At 52.0% G+C, this 20,948-nt stretch overlaps 1 protein-coding gene across 4 annotated transcripts in view; it reads right to left on the bottom strand.

Annotated features, from left to right (window-relative positions):
* The window catches only part of CA12 (carbonic anhydrase 12), a 52,242-nt gene extending 34,305 nt beyond the window's left edge, over positions 1-17,937 (bottom strand). For 2 of the 4 annotated variants that reach the window (XM_034660867.1, XM_034660869.1), the window contains exons 1-2: positions 17,725-17,937; positions 12,567-12,587 (exon numbers count right to left, since the gene is read on the bottom strand). In XM_034660867.1, coding sequence (XP_034516758.1) covers positions 12,567-12,587; positions 17,725-17,806 — 103 coding nt within the window. In that variant the 5' untranslated portion in view covers positions 17,807-17,937. The remainder of the gene's footprint in view (positions 1-12,566; positions 12,588-17,724) is intronic. The other 2 variants (XM_034660866.1, XM_034660868.1) reach the window with 1 other exon arrangement.
* Positions 17,938-20,948: the final 3,011 nt, after the last annotated feature.

Genomic DNA, 20,948 nt, shown 5'->3' with positions numbered 1-20,948 from the left:
ACACTCGCACCTGCTTTTTGGACCTCTGTGGCCTGCAGTGGAAAGCCATTCTCATCCCCAAGATGTATCCCACCCATGCACAGAAACATGCACGCACTGTCCTTGCTCTGCTCCTTTGTCTTTCAAGAATCAGCTCTTCAGGCGGTGTGACAGTCACTCTTGCCCCCAAATTGAGGCCTTTTGTGCTCCCTTGGTGTCCACAGCACCAGCGCCTGGTGTCCCAGCACTTAATTTGCTCCACTGTAATTGGCTGCTTACACATCTGCGGGCCCCTCGGCTGTCAACTCGTTGATTCGTGGGCTGCGTCATGCTTGTCTCTAATCCCAGGACCAGCCCACAAAGGAATCTTAAGGACAGGTCGAAAGAATAAGTGAATTGGTGAATAAACTGTTATTTTAAAGCTGCCAGCCATTTCTTCCTGTCACTTGAGGTCGAGTCAGATGTACAAACCAATAAAGCTGGAAAACTGGCCTGGGACAAGGGGTGGGGTAGGTGTGGGGTTCATCAGCACTTTCTAGATTTTGGGGGAGGAACCAGGAATGTGTTCACAGGGAGGCCCTCCACATGTTGTAGGATGGAGCACTTTAATCAGCCTTTTTAGCTACACGGACATGAGGCAGGACAAGACCCCGTGTTTCTGTGAGAACATAGCCCCAGCTGTAGCCATCCAAACGCTGGTGCTTCCGGCCGAGATGCTAAGCCTTCTGTTTAGTGAGCCAACGATACGGACTAGATGCATCTCCAATAGGTCTGCGGCCACACAAAGAACACTCTTTCTAAATATGAATTTAGATGTCCTGGACAGAAATGTTGTTGTCCCATTTGTGATGGTATTTCAAACTTTAAATCGGCATTCTCAACAGGAGTGATTTGACCCCTCAGGGGACATTTGGCAAGTCTAGAGACATTCTGGAGTCCTAGCTGGCAGGTGCTACTGGCGTCTAGTGGATCGAGGCCAGAGATGCGGCCAAATATCCAACAATGCACAGGACAGCCCCCCACGACAAAGAATTCTCCTGCCCAGAATGTTCGCAGTGCACAGGCTAAGAAGGCCTGGACTAGACTATTGTGACTGCCTTGTCTGGGCTTGTGCGAGAAGGGCCAGGTCGTACAGTACAGGGGAGGCTTTTCTTGAAGGGATTGGGTGCCTTCACTGTGAATCATCCTGGGGTCAGAAAGAGGAATAGAGGCGGGGAGACAGGGAAGAGGAAACGCGGTCAGAAGAACTCCAGGCCAGGAGAGCGAGACTGGTGCCTACGTGACGGTGGGGGACCCATGGGGAAAGGGATGATCATTGCCCTCAGGGAGTACTGTGGACAGAGAGATCTGGTTTAGGGTTTTCCTTTTAGATTGTAATTGCCTTGTGTCATCCCAGGGCCTGAACCAAATTTTTTGCTCAATTCCAAGGCCTAATGGTTTTGTGTGTTTAAGTTACTGTGTAATGAGTGCTCACTATGTGCCGGGCTCCATTCTGTATCAGAGGTTGGCTACTGTTCTCTGGCAAAAGGCCAGATCGCCAATATTTTAGGGTTTGTGGGCTGTACAGTTTCTGTCACTACTACCCAGTCCTGCCTCATTTCACCACAGCCTCCTAGGGACTGTGTAAATGGGTGAGTATAGCTGCGTGCCAAGAAAATTTTATCTACAAAAACAGGTGGTAGGGGCGCCTGGGTGGCTCAGTTAGGTTAAGCATCTGCCTTTAGCTCAGGTCACGATCCCAGGATCCTGGGACCAAGCCCCGCGTCGGGCTCCCTGCTCTGTGGAGAGTCTGCTTCTCCCTCTCACTCTGCCTCTCCCCATGCTTGTGCTCACTCTCTCCCTCTCTCTCTCTCTCTGTCAAATAAATAAAATCTTAAGAAAAAAAAACAGGTCGTAGGTGCATTTGGCCCATGGGGCATAGTTTGCCAACCCTCATTCTACATGTTTAATGTGTATTAACTAATTTAATCTGCATAAGGGCCCTATGACATGGGTACTATACTCTCATTCAGTAGAGGAGGTGACGGGGAACAGACTTTGGATGATACGCCCGAAGTCACAGTGTGGGTAAGCAGCAGGGCTGGCCTCTGACCCTGGCTGTGCACACTGGCCACCGTGGTGGCTCCCACTGCGCTTCAACGAGCACGGAGCCTGGGCAGTGGCAGTGGTTCCAGGCTGATGAGCGGTGACCCGCGGTTGAGCCCTGGGTGTGCAGAGCTAGAGGGAAATCTGGACATAATGCAGAGAAGGGATCTGAGACAAGACACAAACTTTCTGCAGTCACCCAGGGGGGAGCCAAACTACTGTGAAGGATGACTGGCCTCGAAACATGGACCCCGTGTTGACTCAATTCTTCACTTACCAGCTTTCACAAGAAGGAAGTGCTTTCTGATAGCTGACCTATCGCCCTCTTGCTGTTATGCAAAGCTACTCCCTCAGTTTTCCTTTTTTAGTGAGAAAACTTGCTTTTTCATGGGTCTCTCACACCTGAAGAAATTCATCCAGGCTACTTCCTCCTATCTCCTCTCCTGGGAGGTGTGAGGTGCATCGGGAAGGTCAAGGGCTCTGGAGCCATCCGGCCAAGCTGCCAATCACAGCTCTGCCACCTATAAGCTGTGTGACCTCGGGCAAATCTCCCAGATTCCCCGAGCTTCACTCACAAAATGAAGTGGCAGCCCCCACCTCCCAGTCCCGTTGTGAGGAATGCATGTGGAAGCGTAAGATCCGTCTCTAGAAGGAATAGGGTCCCAAGACATGCTGGGCTCCAGGCCCCTCTGAGCTAAATTATCTCAGTGCTTCCTTTTTCTCTTGTGGGCTGTTTGCCAACATTTTAGAGCAAGTTCTCCCCTTCACCTCACCGGAAAACAAATCTAGAGTTCCCTGTGGGTCTCCTTTTACTTCGAATGAGATATGTGGGGTGATGTGGCATTGCCTTTCAGCCTGCTTTTACCTCTGAAACCCTATCATCGCAGGTCAAGTGTTACCCTCTCCCTGGTGCCTTCCCTGACTCCCAGAGCCAAAAATAAGCAGAAATAAACCATTCTTTCCTCATTCACTCAACAAATGTTTCTCGAGCATCTTCCCTGGGTTGGGGTCTCCGCATCTGTCTGAGCCGCCCCCAGGCGACCACATCCTCCTTCTGGATGATTCTCTTTGAGGCTGGAAATGGCTCCTTGCTCACCCCCATACCCTGCAGAGACCCTGGAACACTGCCCTGCTTGCAGCGGACTTACGCTAAAAAACAAAACAAAACAAAACAACATTGAGAGAAAAACTTCTCCATTGATAACTGGACACGTTAATCTTCACTGGGAAGCAAGTGCCTGGCTATTAACCAAAGAAGGATCTATGTTTCGTGGAGGCAGTTACGTGCAAGGAGAATGTTAGGCTCCAGCAGTTCATTTTTCTCCAAGGTGTAACAAGTTTTCTGGTCAGGCAGCTTTGCACACTCAGTGTTACTTGCACACTCAGTCTCACTCAGAGATGGCACACTCCCTACGTCATCCTTGCTGGTGCACAAGTTGAAGCATCACACCAAAAGTTTTGTCAAGAGCCGGGGAGACTCTTGGGGAGCTGCCGGAAGGAAGCACTGAGGAGTCACTTTAAGATTTCACCCGAGTGCCTCTCCAAGCAGTGGGACAGAAACACACATTCCTCAAGTCAGAAGCCAGCCGAGAGGCGAACTCCATCTGGTTCACTGGCTAGGGGATGGCAATGTGAGTGTTGTGAGTATAGACACATGGAAGAATGGAGCTACCCACCTGAATATGGATGCGGGCATGTGTGTGTGCTAGTGTGTGTGTGTGTGTGTGTGTGCACGCGCGTGCATGCCCTCCTTCCCCAGGAACCAGAGGGACAGAGCATAGCAGCCCGGCATTCCTCATCCTTTCAGCCTTTGCAGGCTGGCCCTAGTCCTACAGCGGCCACACTCACACGACACCTGCACACTAAATGCTCCTTCTGCCCCTGCCGCCCAGCCCACTCGCTTTGATCCTCTTGTCGGACCTGCTTCTTCACCTATGTTCATCCTCTGCTTCCTGTTCTCCCTTCCACTGCGGTTCGTTCTGATTCCCATCGCCACGTTCCTTGAGCTGTCCATCCTCTTCCTAAGAATCCGAGAAGGAAATTGATTCAGGACGGCCCCTAGAGGAACCCCGACAAGAGTAATAGCCATGTGTTGCCAACAGTAACAATGGCTGGATTCTACTGATTTTTTTTTCCCCTAGCAACCACACCGGTCTTTGATCTACATTTCGCTTGAGTGTGGCACAAGGAACCGTTTCAAATGTTTATCTCTGTCAAAAGGTATTAAGTCTGTTGTGTTTTCTTTAACCACTAAGCCTTTTGTCCTGTGAGGGGGAGGAAAAAAAGTTAGTTTGGCATAATTTGTTCCTGGCAAATTTGATTATTTACTTTTTTAAATTATCACTGCCTTTCGTCAATGGCATTTACACAGTCATGATGTGCAGCGCAGGGCATGCCACACCTGGTCTAAAATGAGCATCTGCCGAACGACCAGGAAAGCACGTGGGGTGGGCATCAGAAGACCCAAGCTCTGGTCCTGGCTCGGTGCCTCACGCTCTCTTTGGGCCACTGCGGAACTCTGAGTTTCCCTTGCCTCATTTGTAAGTGGGGGTGGGATTCGGCTCCATCAGTGTCCCCCCAACCCTGCCCTACATCCTGGGGTCCCCCCTAGGCAATATGGCAGTCTCGATGCCACTTTGAACAGAGACAGACACTCATTCACAATCAGGCTGCTCTGTGTCTACATTTCTATTAGGTGTCGAATTACCAACAGGTCAAGACCCCCATTACCCCTCCCTTGGTTCAGCCCCCACCCCCAAGCCCCTCTTCACATCCCTCTGAACTCCCTTTCTCTAGCCTTTCACACTCCTTTCACTCTCTATCCTGCAGGCACGGTGATCCTTCTAAAATGCTTATCTGATCACCTCAGGTTTTGACTTGGATTGTTCCAGAAGTCCCCGGCTGCCTCCAGAATGAGGCCCCAGCTGCTCAGCTGGCTCGCGAGCTCCTCACGCCCTGACCTCTCTCCCCGGGCCCTTACATTGAGTTCCTTGGTGGTTCCCAGAGCGTACCAGCTTAGGTGGTCACAGCACAATTTGTCCCTTGGCCCGGGTGCCCTTCCACCCCCTGCCCTTTGCCCAGCTAGCTTTTATCTGTCCTCCAGGTCTCAGCTTAGATATCCCCTCCTCCTGCAAGCTTTCTCTAGTCCTTTCCCCCAAACACTAGGTGGGGTCTCTTCCATGCTGCTTTTCTCTGTACTGGAAGGCTCTAATCTCATTCGTGGTGTCCACCCAGATTCACAGTCCCAGAATGGTAGACGCCATGCTTAGTCTCCATTTCCTTACCAGCTGGTCCAATCCTCAGCCCTCAGTGTTCACTCAATATGGTGGAATGAATGCAAACCAATTATCTTGGGCTAATTGATCGGCTTTTATGTCTGTCTTTGAGTAATAACGAATGGGGGAAATCAACTATTTCACTAACATATTAATTTGTTAAAATAAATCTTTGAAAAAATGGTATCCATGGAGGAGGGGTGGAATAAAAGAGTGGTGGAAAAATAGAGTGTCACTCCTCTGAGGTCCCTTCTAGCTAAAAATTCCAGAAATCTATCTGTTATAACATTTTGGCTCAGGAGCAGGAAAAATAGTCTAGAAACTGGAAAGGCAATATGAGGAAGATTCTTTAGATTTGCAGGTCGTAGGACAATAGACAGTTACTCAATTTGCCCCCGGGGCTTCCTGGTGGCCAAACTAAAAGGCAAACACAGTCCTTTGCATGACTGCCTCGACTTGCTACAAGACAGCTTTGTTCCACAGCCTTCAGTCACTTTTTCTCTCTTCTCCACTCCACACACACACTTCCCAGAAGACTGAGCAGCAGGGAGGGGCTGCCGTACCACGGCCCTGGGCACCGCTAGCTGATGTCAGCGCTGCCTGCTTTAAGTAAATCTCACTTCATCGTAGCAAAGAGTCTTTCCTGAGCCACCTGTCCCAGGAGGTGGGGGCTGCATCAAGTTTGCCCTGACTGTGCAGGTGTCCTTACGATATCTGGACAGGTCTCATCCAGTTCACCCAGAAGTCACAGAGGTGATAGGGTCACAAGTTAATGATTGCAACATTGTTTAATAAGTTAAGATGAGCTAAACAAACCGTGCAGAGCTAGACCAGCTCTGAGTCAACCTTTACAGACAGAAGGAGGTGCTGTCCTTGTATTCGTTCCTTCCTGGTTGGCATAAAATCCAATGCTTGTCAAAGAACTGGGAAGCTTGCTTGCTCCTTAAAGAATTACTTTTGTTAAAATACACACACACACATAGAGAGGTGCTTAAATTACTTTGTTTATAAATACTTGTAATACTATGGAACACTACCAAAAAGTATACATGAACTGAAAACTGGAAAAAGTTACAGTTGAAAATCAAATATGGTTCCCCATCATTGCTCTGTGCTATGTTGGACACTACATACAGGCCATCAGTCTTACACTTCTTCGCTCCCAGTGTTTTCACCGTTTAATTGTGGAAATTAATCATTTCAGCTCCTCTCCTTGTGTTCTTGGCATGTGACATGCTTCTCAGGGAGCATTCGTGGAACAACTACCCTATTCCATTGCTTCCAGACACCATTGATGATATATCCCTATTTCAGAGGCGCTAAAATGTAGGGGAAAAATGTCTGAGAATCAATGAATTATGGTCTTTGTCCAAGGCAGGCGCATGGCCCCCGGAAGTCTGGCTGTGCTTCTGGGTCCACAGTGTGCCTGCACCCTTCACCCCTGTGGTGGCCGCTGCACAGGAGGACAGCGGCAGAGCAGGAAAGAGGGCCCTCGCTCCCTCCCAGCAGATTGCCGCAACAATCTCTCATCCATTCTCTTCCTCATGGAAAACCAGACTTTCCAGTCCCTGCCTGGAACCTCCTTCACACACCTGCTTTGAATTCAGCTCTTTCGGCTTCAATCTTCCTTTGGAGCTAGTTGACCCCAGGGCTCATCTCTCTACCTGCTGAGGATGGGCTGCCAAGGGCTTTCAGCAGCTCCTGGCTGGCTGTGCTCTGCCCTCACCTGGATGCCTGGGGCACGAAGCAGAGGGGCAAATCTGAGCACAGCCGGAGGCCTGACAGGGCCCTGACAGGACCCAGTTTTAGCTCTGGTCAGCCCTGCTGTCCCAAGGCTTGACTCTGCCTCAGGCAGGTGAGGGTTCCTGCCTGGGGCTGGGCTTACTTAGCTCTGAATCCTCACAGCCCAGCCTCAGATTTCTTCCCAGGTTCAGACCTCCACACTGATCAAGGATCAGCCTGAGGCTCCCCAGGGGGTCGGCCATAGCCATGGCCATGGCTATAGAACCAGGTATCTGGTCCCTAGAGGCCAGGAAAGCATCAGGGAGATGAGATCTGACTTCACCCTGGCCTGAAGGACATGGCTAGAAAGAACATTCTGGCCTGTGCGGAGTCTGTGTTTTTTGCTTAATCCCTTTCTTTCTCATAGAGGAAATGTCCTATTTGTTCAGTAACCTCCTCACTAGTAAAAACTCAGGTAATTCAGCAAAGCATGAAGAAGCCGGCCCTTTCTAACACCGCTCCCGTTTATCGGTGCTACAGAGCTTACAAGGCGTTTCCCCACGTGTTAGCTAATATATCCCACCCTGGGAGGTGGGGAGGAAGAACACGGCGAGTAGCTCATTAGCTGCTTGCTGTGTGCCAAGCACCAGCAGCCTCTTACCCCACATCGTCTTACTTAATCCTCCCTGGATCAGGCCGGCGCTTCCCAGACTTGAAGCCTGGGTGGGCTTGTGTAAACAGATTGCGGGGGCGGGGGGGGGGCACCCCGGAGTTTTTTATCTGTACGTAGATCTGGGATGCGCCCAAGAATTTGCGTTTCTAACGGTCAAACAGGGCGCCTTTGAGACTGCTAAAGGACAGGAGTGAAGGGCTTGGGCTTTTCTTCCCAGCCTCCTTCCACATGTTTCTCTTCTAGTAGATTCTTTGCGTTCTGGAAGGGCATCCCAAGTCCCAGGGCACACTGATGCTGCTGGTCCAGGGCCCGCCTTACAAGAGCCATGGAAGTAGAGGCTCTGACCTCGTCTTTCAGTGCTGAAAACACTGAAGTTCGGGGAGGAGAGGCCGTTCAGCCGGAAAGTGGCCTCGCAGACATTCATGGTGGTCTGCCTGGTTCTGGGCTGTGCACACTCTCCACTTCAGCCTCCCCCCACTCCCCTGCCCCTACACGTGCCTCTAGGAACAAATCCTAGCTTCCCTACTGTTTGACCCAGCTGGTAAGGCCAGCTGCGAACACTGAAATGCAGGCCCAGATCCCCCCAGAACACACAAACCTCAATTCTGCAACTCAGATGAGAAATAATTCTGAGTGGGTGGACCACACCACATCCTAACAGACCCTGGATGTCACAACTTCAATTAGGAGTAACTGGAACTACAGCCCAGATTGCAGAAACGATAGTGGCTTGGATTGCTGGCCTCAAGGGAAATCCCCAACTCACAGGGGTAGGGATTCAGCTCCCTGGTATGAAAAACATGTTCTGGCCTTTTCTTGCCTCTCTCCTCAGAGTGCTTTGTGCCTCTTCCCATTCATCCTCAGGATGGCAGCTGGAGTGGGGAGGGGGGAGGTCACGGGGGTGTTTGGAGTGGGCTGAGCCTCTCTACCTTGGGTAAACACAAGACCCGTTCTTAATTAAATCAGCCTGTTAATCGCACTTGCTCCCTCACTGCTGTCTTAAGTTCGCCCTTGAGCTCTGGGTCTGCTCCCCATACTGCCTTTGAGGGTGAGGCCACATGGCCCCTTTATCCTGACTACAGAATAGAAAATAGAGTTCCCCGCCCCCGGCTTCCCTCTACGTTTCGCGTCTAGTTCATAGAGTTTGGGAAGAGTTTGGGAAGGACATCATGTGCCAGGGAAAGTTTGTGGCAGCCTAATATTCCAGCAGATTTGGGAAAGAAGGTGGGTGGAGGTGAGACCCTGGACAACCTAGAGAGGTTTGCCCCCGTGGAGGATACCTTCCTGATTCTCAAAGGAAATCCTTTAAGACAGGCAATCTGTGGTCTGGGATGAAGGAGAGACAGCAGCGTGAGGAACGTAGGGGCAGTGCCTGGGGCTGGGCTTACCTGGTGTCCTGCCAGAGCCCAGGGCCTTCCAGCCATGGCAGAGAAGCTGGGCAGGGGGGCCTGTGAGGGGCTGAGGCCCACTCTCCGGCATCCCCAGGCCAAGCCCCCATCATCCCAGAGTTCCCTGCACCGGGATGGTGGGGCTGGCCCAGCAGATGCCCTGCAGGGCCCTGGATTCCAGGAGAGGTGGGATGCCCACCCCCTCCAGGAGCTTACATCCCATCGCCTTTGAAGACTTATCTTACTCCCCCCAGATCTCTAGCAGACAGTGGTATCTGTTTCTGAGTGAGCTCACATCTGGCGAGCACCGAAGCAATGTCTGGGGTGCTCAGGGACGGAGCACGGGGCCACTCTCTGCTCACATGACATGCTTGTAGGTCCTTAGTTCCAACACAGTCATTCTTTTTGGTTGCTCTGTTGTTTTNAACACACTAAGGGTGTTTTTTTTTGGTTTTTTTTTTTTTTTTTTTTTTTTGGTTTTTGTGGGGAAGGGCCAAAAACACTTCCAGGGTAAGGACGACTCTCCCAGCCAGCAGGAGTTTGTTAACTCTTTTATTGAATATAATGCACAAACAGAACAGTGCGTCATCAGGGGAACAGCTTGATGACGTCTCACCGTCTAAACACAGCCCCCACACCAAGGAACTCAATGTGACTGGCACCCCCCTCGCGCCTCCTTCCCGTCCCCTCCAGCCCACGAGGGCACCTGTACCCTGACTTCGAACAGCAGAGATTCACTTCAGCTGGAGTTGATCATGCCCTCACAGGGCAACCTGACTTGCCACTGCCTCCCGGTTCAGAGTTGGTATAGCTGGGGGGCTCAGCAGGATTGATTCGGGACTGATTTCCGGTGTGTTTGTGGTGGGGGGCCTGCTCAGCAGCTCTAAACGCAGCACACGCTAGCTGCTGCTTCGGCCACCCTGGAGGGGGGCATGGGGGCAGGGCAGGCCCCAGCTTGGCCTTCAGATAGTCCTCCTGTCTCCAGGTGGGCCATCCGGGAGATCAGCCTGGTGACTTTGTGGAGGGGGAATGGGGATAGGTTTTTCTTTCCACGTGCTTCTGGAAGTCCCACCCTGTGTTCCAGGCCGTGGGAGGCCCCTGGATCAGGATGACTCAGCAGCATCTACGTGCAAAGCCGCTGAGGTCTGCACCCTGGGAACACCAGCACGTGGCATGTGGTTGGACTTGCCTCATTCAGGGCAGCCCTCACTGCTTGGAAACTATATCCCCCCAGCACCTATGCCAGGCCCTCTGTTTGCCTGGGTGACTCTGAGCACGAGTGCCAGCTGCCAGCCTGCATCCGTCTTCCTTCACTGACCCCCACTGAGGGCTGACCCCACATCATGTGCACTCACTGCACTCACCAAAAGCCAGATTTGTCTGCGCTCAGCCCCTGCATGTCACGCACCATTAGACGCTGCCCTCTGCTTCCCCAGCAGAGCGCTGCTCTGGTGGTGCGGGGCGTGGGGGAAGGAGGGCCGGCCAGAGCTAGGGGTCAGGAATAAACACTCCCGCACTGCTCCTGTCACTGCCCACACAGCGGACCTCCCTCCCGAGAAGCCCCGAGGCCCAGACTTTGCTGAGTCTTCCTGTGTCGAGTCTTATGTCCTGCCTCTCCTTCCCTCTGACTGCCATCCCCAAGCTGGATGTGAAAGCATCAAATAGGAATTCTGCAAAGGTCGGACACCTTCCTGCCCCCACCCCCCACCCTTCCCTTGCCAGCCCCCCACTACATGACTCGCTCTAAAACACAGATTACTTCCTGCCTTGCCCCTCTAGCTCTGGACAAAATGGGAAGGGTCCAGCCTGCCCCCCCACGTCTCCCCTGTTCGACCCAACCTCTCTTTCTGACCTTAGAGTTAATCGCTCCCCTAGAACTCTTTCTGTAGATGTTGCCCCACCAAATACCATCTTGTTGTTTCTTGCCTCCGCTCATGTGATGCCGTCATCATCTTGGCCAACAGCACTTCCTTCCTACCCCACTGAATCCTCTCCATCCTCCAAGGTCAGGTGAAAGCCCTCCCCCTCCAGGGAGCCTTCTTTGACCATCCAGCCCTAGCACTCTCTTTCCTCAGAACCATCAGAGCACTGAACCCTGTATTCATCATCTGCCATTCTCTATTCAGCTTTGAATTGTGAGCTCTGACTATTCCCAGCTACAGAGCACAGCCTCCCCTTCCAATCACCCACCCACGTAGCCGCATGTCTTGCACACAGGAAGTACACAAGGGACGTTAGTGATGATGGAGCCGTGCAACGCGGGAGCCAAGGAGACCTTGGCCTGTAGGTGGTTGGTGAATTAGCTCAGTGACTTTTCTGTGCCTGCCGGGCTAACACACATCCAAAGGCTAGCTTTCGCACATCTACGTCAGACCTTTCTGGATTCTGCTTCCGCTGTGGTGATCAACTCTTCTGCCTGTCACCCCTCCTCCCGTGCCAGGGAGGCCAGTTCCAGCCTCCTCTTTCCAGAACAATCTATCTTGCGCAGTGTTCCTGCCTGTCCCTCACAAGACATTATTAACATTCTCGCACTTTTCTGTGGACCCGGCACTCAGCCTCCCGCTCCCACCCCAGCTGATGACCACATTTCCAGTTCATTTCCCCCACCAGCCGAGCTGATGTCAAGCTGCTTGTCTGGCAGGCCTGCCAGAGACGGCTGATGTCATTTTTGACCCAATCTCCCGGAAACCCTACTGCATACTTGATGTCCCTCTCTCTCCTCAGCACGAGGCCGGCATCCCTCTCTCAGTAAGGACAGACCATCCACTTCTGAACTCTGCGTGCTTACAAACATGGCAACAAGATGTTAATTCTAGACACACAGACAGCTTAAATTCTGGGGCCTGAGCCAAACTTCCAGAAAGGAGCCCTTTATGCTTTGTTGTAGAATAAATGTCCTACGGAGGAGAAGGTCTCTCTCCCACCCAAAGGCCCTTGCAGTCTGGAGGTAACCAAGGCACATTCACCTGGGAGGTCTGGGAGAAATCCTTGCACGAATCTGGAAACCAGAACGCTACGATTCACAGTTTAAGTGCACAGAGCAGGCTCCTGTGTTTGGAGAAAGGATGGCATGCAACCCGCGCGGAACAGTTCTTTAGAGAAGCCTTTACTCTCTTAAGGGTACTGGAGTCGCTCTTCTCAACCCCCGCAATAACCTTCACAGATACGGCGTTTCCGGCTTTCTCATTAAATACAGCCATCTCCTCCAAAAAGTATTTAAGGGGACCCTGGGGGGCACAGTCGGTTAAGTGACCACTCTTGATTTCGGCTCAAGTCATGATCTCAGGGTCATGAGATCAGGCCCCGTGTTGGCACGTGCTCAGGGTGGGGTCTGCTTGAGAGTCTCTCTCTTTCTCTCTCTCACTCTGCCCACCCCCCGCTCGCACGCTCTCTCTCTAAAGTAAATAAATCTTTTTGAAAAAAGTATTTAAGATCTCTACTTACCAAAATAGGTCCACTTGGATCCTGCAAAGAACAAAACAAAGCAAAGTAAGTACAACGGAGCTTGGGCAAGTGAGAGAAAAGGCTACAGATTTGATTTTGAAATGGGTGCGGCTGGAGAGGAGGCGGGTGCGGGGATGCCAGACGTTGTCAGAGTCTGTGTCGGATCAACCGCTTCCCAGAGCCGCGGAGCGCCGGAGGGGGGCACGGCGGTGAGTGGTTGCAGGGGCTGGCAGGCGACGGAGGGGGCTTCTTGATTAGAAGCCTCCCAGGTCTTAGGGAAGCCAAATTTTATTTTCTGAATACGTTAAAAAAAATAAATTCACAGGGCTCAAAACCCAAAAGGGTACACAGTAAAAGCTGTTCCTCCCTCCCAATCTCCCTGCTTCCAGGAGAGCGACAGCCAATTTTATGAGTCGCTGGGAACGTTTTCACAGTGTGACTACACACATGTGTAATCACATTCTTTCTCCCCGTTTCTGCACACAAATGTCAGCGTACTGGAAACAGAGTTAGGCCTCTCGCTTTTTCCCACTGAGCAACACACCCTGGAGAGCCATTCACATCAGTCCATAAAGAGGAGGAAAACTCCTCTCAAAAGGAAAGTTTTTCTTTGAGGAAGCTGTCACCCTCGGCTGAGTTAGAATTCCAGGGGTGGAGAGAATGGGTAGGAGAAGTTCTGCCAGGAATATCATGAAAGTCACCTCCCACCTCCCACTCCACACCCTTCACGCACAGAAGTCCCCCGTTTCTACATCCAAACATACTAAAAAAAAAAATGTTGCAGAATTGTATGCTTGGTACCCTGCCTGACACCTCCCTCTTCACCTCCAGAAAGACACAGAGACCCTGAGACTCAGGGGACACATCCAGTGAGAGGGACTCTTCAAATCCCAAGCGCCTCTCCCAGCTTCCCTGGATGCCGCACGGTGCTTGGCCCACAGGGTACAGTCAGAGAAGGAAGGCTCCCACGTCCCCTTTCTCTCCTGGGAACTGATCTGCAGCAAAACCTAACTGACCAGCAGTCTGCACCCTTAACCACAACTGAGCATTTCCTACTCAAGCCAACGGTGACTTTTTAAAAGCGAAAAGAGGATTTTGCTGCTTTTGAAAAGCTACTTTAATCTCATAGTTTTCTGTTGTTCTGGTTCATTTCTTTGCCTCAGTGCTTTTAATTAATTTTGTTTTTAATTTTCAAAATGGTAATCGTATCCAGTTACACTTGTACATGGTTTCAAGTGTCAGATGTTTCCACAAGGCTTTTTAATAAAATATCAGTCCCCTGACCGCCCTCGCTGTTCTCCCGGTCCCTAGGGCACTTTGAGTCCTTTTGCAATGAGGGTACTATCTCCACATCTCAGGAAATCAGGCCTGTATGGTTCCTCCATGATTCGTCTAGGTTGAGGCATCATTACTGACCTCCCTCCTTGGAAGAGAAGCAGTGAGGTCTCTGTCGACCGTCTGCAGCCCATCACCTCGTTTTATACATATGGAAATGACAGCCCGCTGAGATGAAGTGGGGGGTCAGTGCTGCTCAGAACGTCTCCCCACGTTTGCCAGTACCTCTAGTAAACTTGGGAAGTCTTCGAGTCTCCTTTGCAATCTTTAGGGTAGCGCAAGGAGCAGGGGGCTCCTTGAATATCCTACTCAGACCTCCTTCAGACACCTTAGAACACCCGATGAGTACTCATAGACCTCTTCCCCATAAAAATGCCCATAGGCTTGGACACACAAAATTTCATGTACAATTAATTTCAGGAGGTCCACAGAACCCCTAAAACCTGCTATGGACCCCACAGGAGTTAAGAGTCCCAAGATTAACCTCCCTGGAATGAGTAATTAGATGAAAACATGCAGAACCAAACCTGTGTCTAACCTCCGAATGAACTGCCAGCCCTTTTCCTGAAATGACAGTGAAAAGGAACAAAGAAGGCATTGCCTTGGAACCAAGCAACAGAGGACCTCAAACCTCTTTTCTGAACCTCCTTGGGGTTTTGAAATATAGTTCTGGATTTCAGAGATAGAAGAAACCAGGTCATTGCCACTTAGCTGGGCATAGCACTTGGAAGCCCAGGACACAGACGTTCACAAGTAATCAGGGGACTCATCCTCGAGGCTAACCTGGAGAGACGGGCCACTCTGGTGATCACGGAAACCACCAGAGAAACAGCGGCAGCCTCTGAGCTGTCCTGCCTTGGCCAAGAGCTGAATTGCACCTGCCCCCAAGTCAAAGCATAGCCTTTAATATTCCACCTCTTCCGAATTCTCCCCCCGAAAGCTTGCTAAGCTGAGGTGTTCCCTGTCGTCGTGGTTCATCCTCAGGTGAGGAGTCTGGGTAATACTGCGGGAAGCTGGGGGACCAGTGTCACCGTGTGCACATCCAGGACTGAGAGCTCTGGTGGTGACACAGGACCGGACACGCGTTCTTAACAAGCAGCAGCATCCAGAGTAAACTTTCCTGCCTTCCTCTCTCCGAGCAAGCCTGCCTGGTCCTCAAGCCCTGGTGTTTGGGTATAAATGACGGTGTCTGGGAGCTGGAGGCTGGAGAGCAGCAGCCCTGTAAAAGGAAGGGGAGGGTGGTCTGAATGTTGGGGGGCGTCATCACATGAAAGTCAGGGCCCAGCCCGGTCCCTCTTCAGCTCAGAACTGACCCGACAAGACTTTCTAAGGGACGTGTGTGAGTGTGTTTGTTTTATTTGGAAGTGGCGCCTCATGGTTCCCCGCCTCCTGTTTAGGGACAGGAGTCCTGACCACGCACAGGAGGGAGGCCAGGCTCAGGCCCTTGCGGCGACACCTGGGAGGCTTCCTGAGGGAGCAGGCTTTTCCAGGAGGGACACTTCCCTCTTCTGTGTGGGAGACCTGGGAGGTCCAGCTCAATGCCTGTTGGAACCTGCAGGTCTACCCTGTACCAAGCAGGGAGAACGTCTGAGTGCTCACGGAGGAAGTGGGACTGACAAGGATCCCCGCCAGGGGTTCAGGGCCCTGCCTGCTTCCTGGTCTGGGTTAGAACCTTCTCTGAGTAACTGTCGCTGGGGCAGCCAGAGACTGCCCAGCTCTCCGTATCGCGTTCAGGCACAACAGGCGCTGCAGAAATCATTAAAATGATTTCCCCCACAGCAGCTAAACATTCCGAGGTTTTCTCCAGAAGACACATGACCTCACCTTATTATGCTTTCCCCTTCCCCACTCCAGTCATTTTTTCCCCAACATTCACCAGTGCCTAATGCTGGGAGTGTAAATTCTCTGGGAGAAGGGCAGACCACACTTTGACCTCATTACCTAGCTTAACCCTCCTCCACTCCCCACCTTGGGATAATACTGACACTCTACATCTCAGTGACTTTCGCTTTGACCTTGTCCCCTGAGGCAGTTAAACAGCAAAAAAAACCTGCATGAGGAATAATAATAAAAACTGTGTTCTTAGACTCTAGGGGTAGGCAGGCTGGCTACTCAGTGTGGGGTTAAAGTGGCTTTTTGACTGCAAGCTCCCCCACTCCAACTTGGAGAATGGGGGGGAGGGAAGGCAAAGGAGGTGGGAGGGAAAGGGAGGAGGAAGGGCAGGGGCAGAGGCTAGGAGGAGAGGGAGGTAGAGAGGGAGGGGGAGGGCAGGGATGGCAGGGGGAGAGAGGGAAGGGAGGAGGAGCGGCCCCAGGGTGAGGGGAGTAACAGGCTTTCTGGAAAGAGAGCCAATGAATGGCTGTTTCTCTCCTTGGAACTACAAGGGAGATTTCCAGCAAAACTTCAGGTCCCAGTGCAGCTTTCTTAAAAGTAGATACATGTCAAAGAGTGCAGTTTTAAAAAGTAATTTCCACTTTTATATAAACCCTTTCTCCCACCAACCTTTTTTTTTTTTTTTTNTTTTTTTTTTTTGAGAGTAGGCCCCACACCCAGCATGGAGCCCAGTGTGGGGCTTGAACTCACGACCCTGAGATCAAGACCTGAGCTGAGATCAAGGTCCGACGCTTACCGGCCTGAGCCACCCAGGCGCCCCCAACCTTCTATTTCTTCTGGACCAGACAAGGGAAATGACATCAAGCGTATCTTGCCAGCCAGTGAATTTGAGTTGAATTAAGAGTAATGCCGATGCTGTGACAGGCCAGCTCCCCCACCTCCCCCCTGCCCTGCCCCAGGAACACATGGACCTCCAGCAGAGAAGGCGGCTCTGCGCTTTCACGCTACAGAGCAGGGTCAATCCCCACACCACTGTCTAGCAGGGAGGACCCTTTTCCAGCCATCACAGTCACTTTCAGCCCTCCTGCGAATGTGTCAGCCTAACCTAGGTCAGAGAATAGTCCCTACAACTTGGAACAAACTCCGTCAAGGGTAGGAGCTACCATCATTTTACCCGGGAAGTTTCCACCCAAGTCACCATCTACCCCCAGAAAAGTGCTCACGCAGCAGTTGGAGAGGCAGGCAAAAACTTGGCACGGTCTCGTTGCTCCTAAGGATTAACTAACCTTGACCTTGGCTGTGCAACCAAACTCACTGCCCTGACGGGGGGCTCCAGTCAGGTCCCCAGCCTCCTCCTGCCCTCCCGTTCGGCACCCTCAACCTCCAGCCTTTCGGGGTTAAGAGCCCTAATTACACTCAGAAGTGAGGCGTGTATGCTCTTCTGAGTGCACACACACTCACGTTCAAGAGAGTAGAGCCCTTCTGGAGAAAAACAGTGATTAAGAATGGGATGCATCATCCCTTTGACTTGGAGGTAAAACTTTATGGTAAAGAGCCTCTCCTCCAAAGAAAAGCGCCCGCCGCTGCGGGAAGGAGCTGCCGCTGGGGCACCGCAAACCCCTCCGCTAACCACGCTAACCACGCGGCTCCCATGCCACATTCGCTCCTCACCCATCCGCTCGTGGATGGAGCACAGCATTTTAAATCCCGCTGCTCTTTGTCCTCCCCTTCAGCAAGTCCCGAGCCACCCTCCAGAGCTGGGGACGACAGTCCGAAGACAACGTGCTTCCCCACCACTGCAACAGGTCGTGCATGCCAAAGGAAAATGAATTTTCCAAAACATGTTTTCCAAATTGTCTAAAACTACGCCATCGGAGAATATGCTCCCCCGAAACGATTTTGCTTTAGCCTTAGCGAGCCCCGCAGGCAGTCCTCCGGCCAGGAGTGCCTGCGCGCTCAGGACCGAGGGAAGAGGAGGCAGACACGTTACCGTTGAGCGGGGCTGGGCGGGCCGGCTGTTCCTTAAAGCAGAGGAGCAGGAGGACTGCGGCAGCGTGCAGGCTGCGGGGCATCGCGCGGCGGGTGCGGGCGCGGGCGCGGGCGCGCCGCCGGGGCTCCTGCTGCCTCTGCTCCCGCGCTGGGGACCGCGTGCGCGCAGCCGGGCCGTGCGAGCGCGCCTGCTCTTTGGGCGCCCGGCGCGGCGCGGGCCTCTTTTATGGAGCGACTCAGCCCCAACACATGATGTCATCGTGTGCGAGGGAGAACGCCCTGCCTACGGGAGGTCTGGCGCCCCGGGTGCGAGGTGAGTTGTAGCCCGACTTGCGCCGCGCTCCGCGGGGCCGCGCTCACCTGGGAACCCAGGCCTCTCCGTGGCGCCGCGGGCAGGGGTGGGGGAGAGCCGCCCGCCTCCGCCCCACCGGGAAGGGCGCGTCTAGGGACTGACTCCAGTGGTCCCTTGCCTTTGGCTGCCGCTACCCTTACTGAGAAGCCCCCTAAATATAATACCATATGGATAAGTGCCCCGCCAGGGCCCCCGTCCAGTCGTGTGCCTGCCAAGACAAGGCACACGTTAGGGACTGGCAAGGAGAGCAGAGAGGCTGCGTTCCAACTCAGAATTTCTGCGGATTGTACAGTGCAGCCTGATAAGGTCTTGCTTTTTCATTTGGACGCAAAGAAATCAATTTAGTACAGGTAAATAGCACAGCGGGGTACATGGTGAACCGCCTTCCGAGGCAATTAGACTTCCCCTAGTAACATGTAAGCTCCTTCACAGCATCAATCCGTTCTCTAGGAAGCTGGGGGAGTCCTTCTGTGGGTTAGCAGTAAGAAAAAGACTGATTTATTGAGTACCCACTATATGTCAGGCACTGTCCTAGGTGTTTTGCTTTGTGGTCTGGGTTCTGCTTCCAGTGCATATTATCACCACCTGTTGCTCGTTTCTGCCCACTTTTCACACCCATGCGTGTTCGTTTCAGTACATGTATGCATACATCGAGTCATATACGTTTGGCTCTGATCCTGCTTCGTATTTAGTTCATGTTCACTTGTCAAGTCAAAGGTTTTATTAACCTGCTGCCTCCAGTACTCGGTAAATCTTCCTCCTGCTGTTACTACCCCTTGCCGTTCCCACTTTCCTGGTCGTTTGTGCTTCTGGCTTCCCTGGGCCTCCCAGTGTCTGCTCTGCTCGCCATCCTGGGCTCAGTTTCCTTCCTGCTCTGTGACCTTGCCTATTCTCTTGGCTCCTTGCCACCTACAGACATTGCTTAGACCACATGGTCTAATGAAGGGCACCCACCCAGCCCTGGTACGTGACCCCTGATTGTGCGACTTGGCCCATCCTGCCCTATTCTCTTGGCCACAGCAGCCTGACCAGCCCCACATCTCTCGGGTCTGTGCTGACTCTCAGCCTATGTGAAGTCTCGGGCTGGCCTTAGCGACCAGGGCCACCACTTGTCCAAGCAGGTTTGGGAGGGATAGGGCAGCTTCTGTGCTGAGAGTCCCCAGGAAGCGCATACCACCCACATTAAAAGGGGTGTTACTGTTCCGTCTGTATCAACTCAGCGATTGTTTGCATTAATAAAGAGCTCCCGGAGTCTTTTTAAGGAAATAGTTACAAAGACAATCTTGTTACCAGCACTTCCAGACCACAGCAGGCTTAAGGATGACCTTTTCTGCCTGCAAATCTTGATAAAGAACCTTGAATAAGTTCCAGAGCAGTGAGTGAACAGTTCACTTGTGGCTCTTAAGACATTCCTGTCTCTGATTTGTCATCAAGGACTTTAGAAGATGAAATGTACTTGAAGGACACAAGGGATAGGGAAGAGCAACTGCGGCTTCAGAAAAGCACATACTGAACCCATGCAGATGAAATCACTCATCCCACAACTCACGACTAGTTACAGGGAAACCGGGCCATGCACACACATCTGGTCTCTCTCAGTTCATTTGTTTTAGCATTATGTGTGGCTAAACATTAAGTTCAGTTTGTCCTGGAACATGCATCTCTAAGTGTTCTTCAAGGATCCCCAGAGATGGGGGGGGGGTGTTAAAAAAAAAAGGGGGATGGATTTAATAGAACAGTGAGGCAAGATTGTGAACTGGGTTTGATGGAGAGAAAGGAGAGGGTTGGGATGTTTACTGCTTGTATGGATCAGAGATGTGGTTAATTAGTAAAGAAAGGATAGCAATTAAAAGAGAATTGAGGATATAAACTGAGATTCAATTTCTCTAAGTGCTTTGAGTGATTTTTTCTTCCAAAACATTCTGGAGGATTAGAAGGGTGGGAAAGCAAACAGGAATGGATGGCATGACCCACCTTCTAAAGTACTGAAGCCAGACGTCAAGCACCCCCTTGCCCCCCCCCCNTGACCTTGTCCCCTGAGGCAGTTAAACAGCAAAAAAAACCTGCATGAGGAATAATAATAAAAACTGTGTTCTTAGACTCTAGGGGTAGGCAGGCTGGCTACTCAGTGTGGGGTTAAAGTGGCTTTTTGACTGCAAGCTCCCCCACTCCAACTTGGAGAATGGGGGGGAGGGAAGGCAAAGGAGGTGGGAGGGAAAGGGAGGAGGAAGGGCAGGGGCAGAGGCTAGGAGGAGAGGGAGGTAGAGAGGGAGGGGGAGGGCAGGGATGGCAGGGGGAGAGAGGGAAGGGAGGAGGAGCGGCCCCAGGGTGAGGGGAGTAACAGGCTTTCTGGAAAGAGAGCCAATGAATGGCTGTTTCTCTCCTTGGAACTACAAGGGAGATTTCCAGCAAAACTTCAGGTCCCAGTGCAGCTTTCTTAAAAGTAGATACATGTCAAAGAGTGCAGTTTTAAAAAGTAATTTCCACTTTTATATAAACCCTTTCTCCCACCAACCTTTTTTTTTTTTTTTTTTGAGAGTAGGCCCCACACCCAGCATGGAGCCCAGTGTGGGGCTTGAACTCACGACCCTGAGATCAAGACCTGAGCTGAGATCAAGGTCCGACGCTTACCGGCCTGAGCCACCCAGGCGCCCCCAACCTTCTATTTCTTCTGGACCAGACAAGGGAAATGACATCAAGCGTATCTTGCCAGCCAGTGAATTTGAGTTGAATTAAGAGTAATGCCGATGCTGTGACAGGCCAGCTCCCCCACCTCCCCCCTGCCCTGCCCCAGGAACACATGGACCTCCAGCAGAGAAGGCGGCTCTGCGCTTTCACGCTACAGAGCAGGGTCAATCCCCACACCACTGTCT

Source organism: Ailuropoda melanoleuca, chromosome 5, assembly GCF_002007445.2.
Source record: "Ailuropoda melanoleuca isolate Jingjing chromosome 5, ASM200744v2, whole genome shotgun sequence".
Classification (NCBI taxonomy): Eukaryota; Metazoa; Chordata; class Mammalia; order Carnivora; family Ursidae; genus Ailuropoda; species Ailuropoda melanoleuca.
This window is presented reverse-complemented; position numbering and strand designations above follow the sequence as displayed.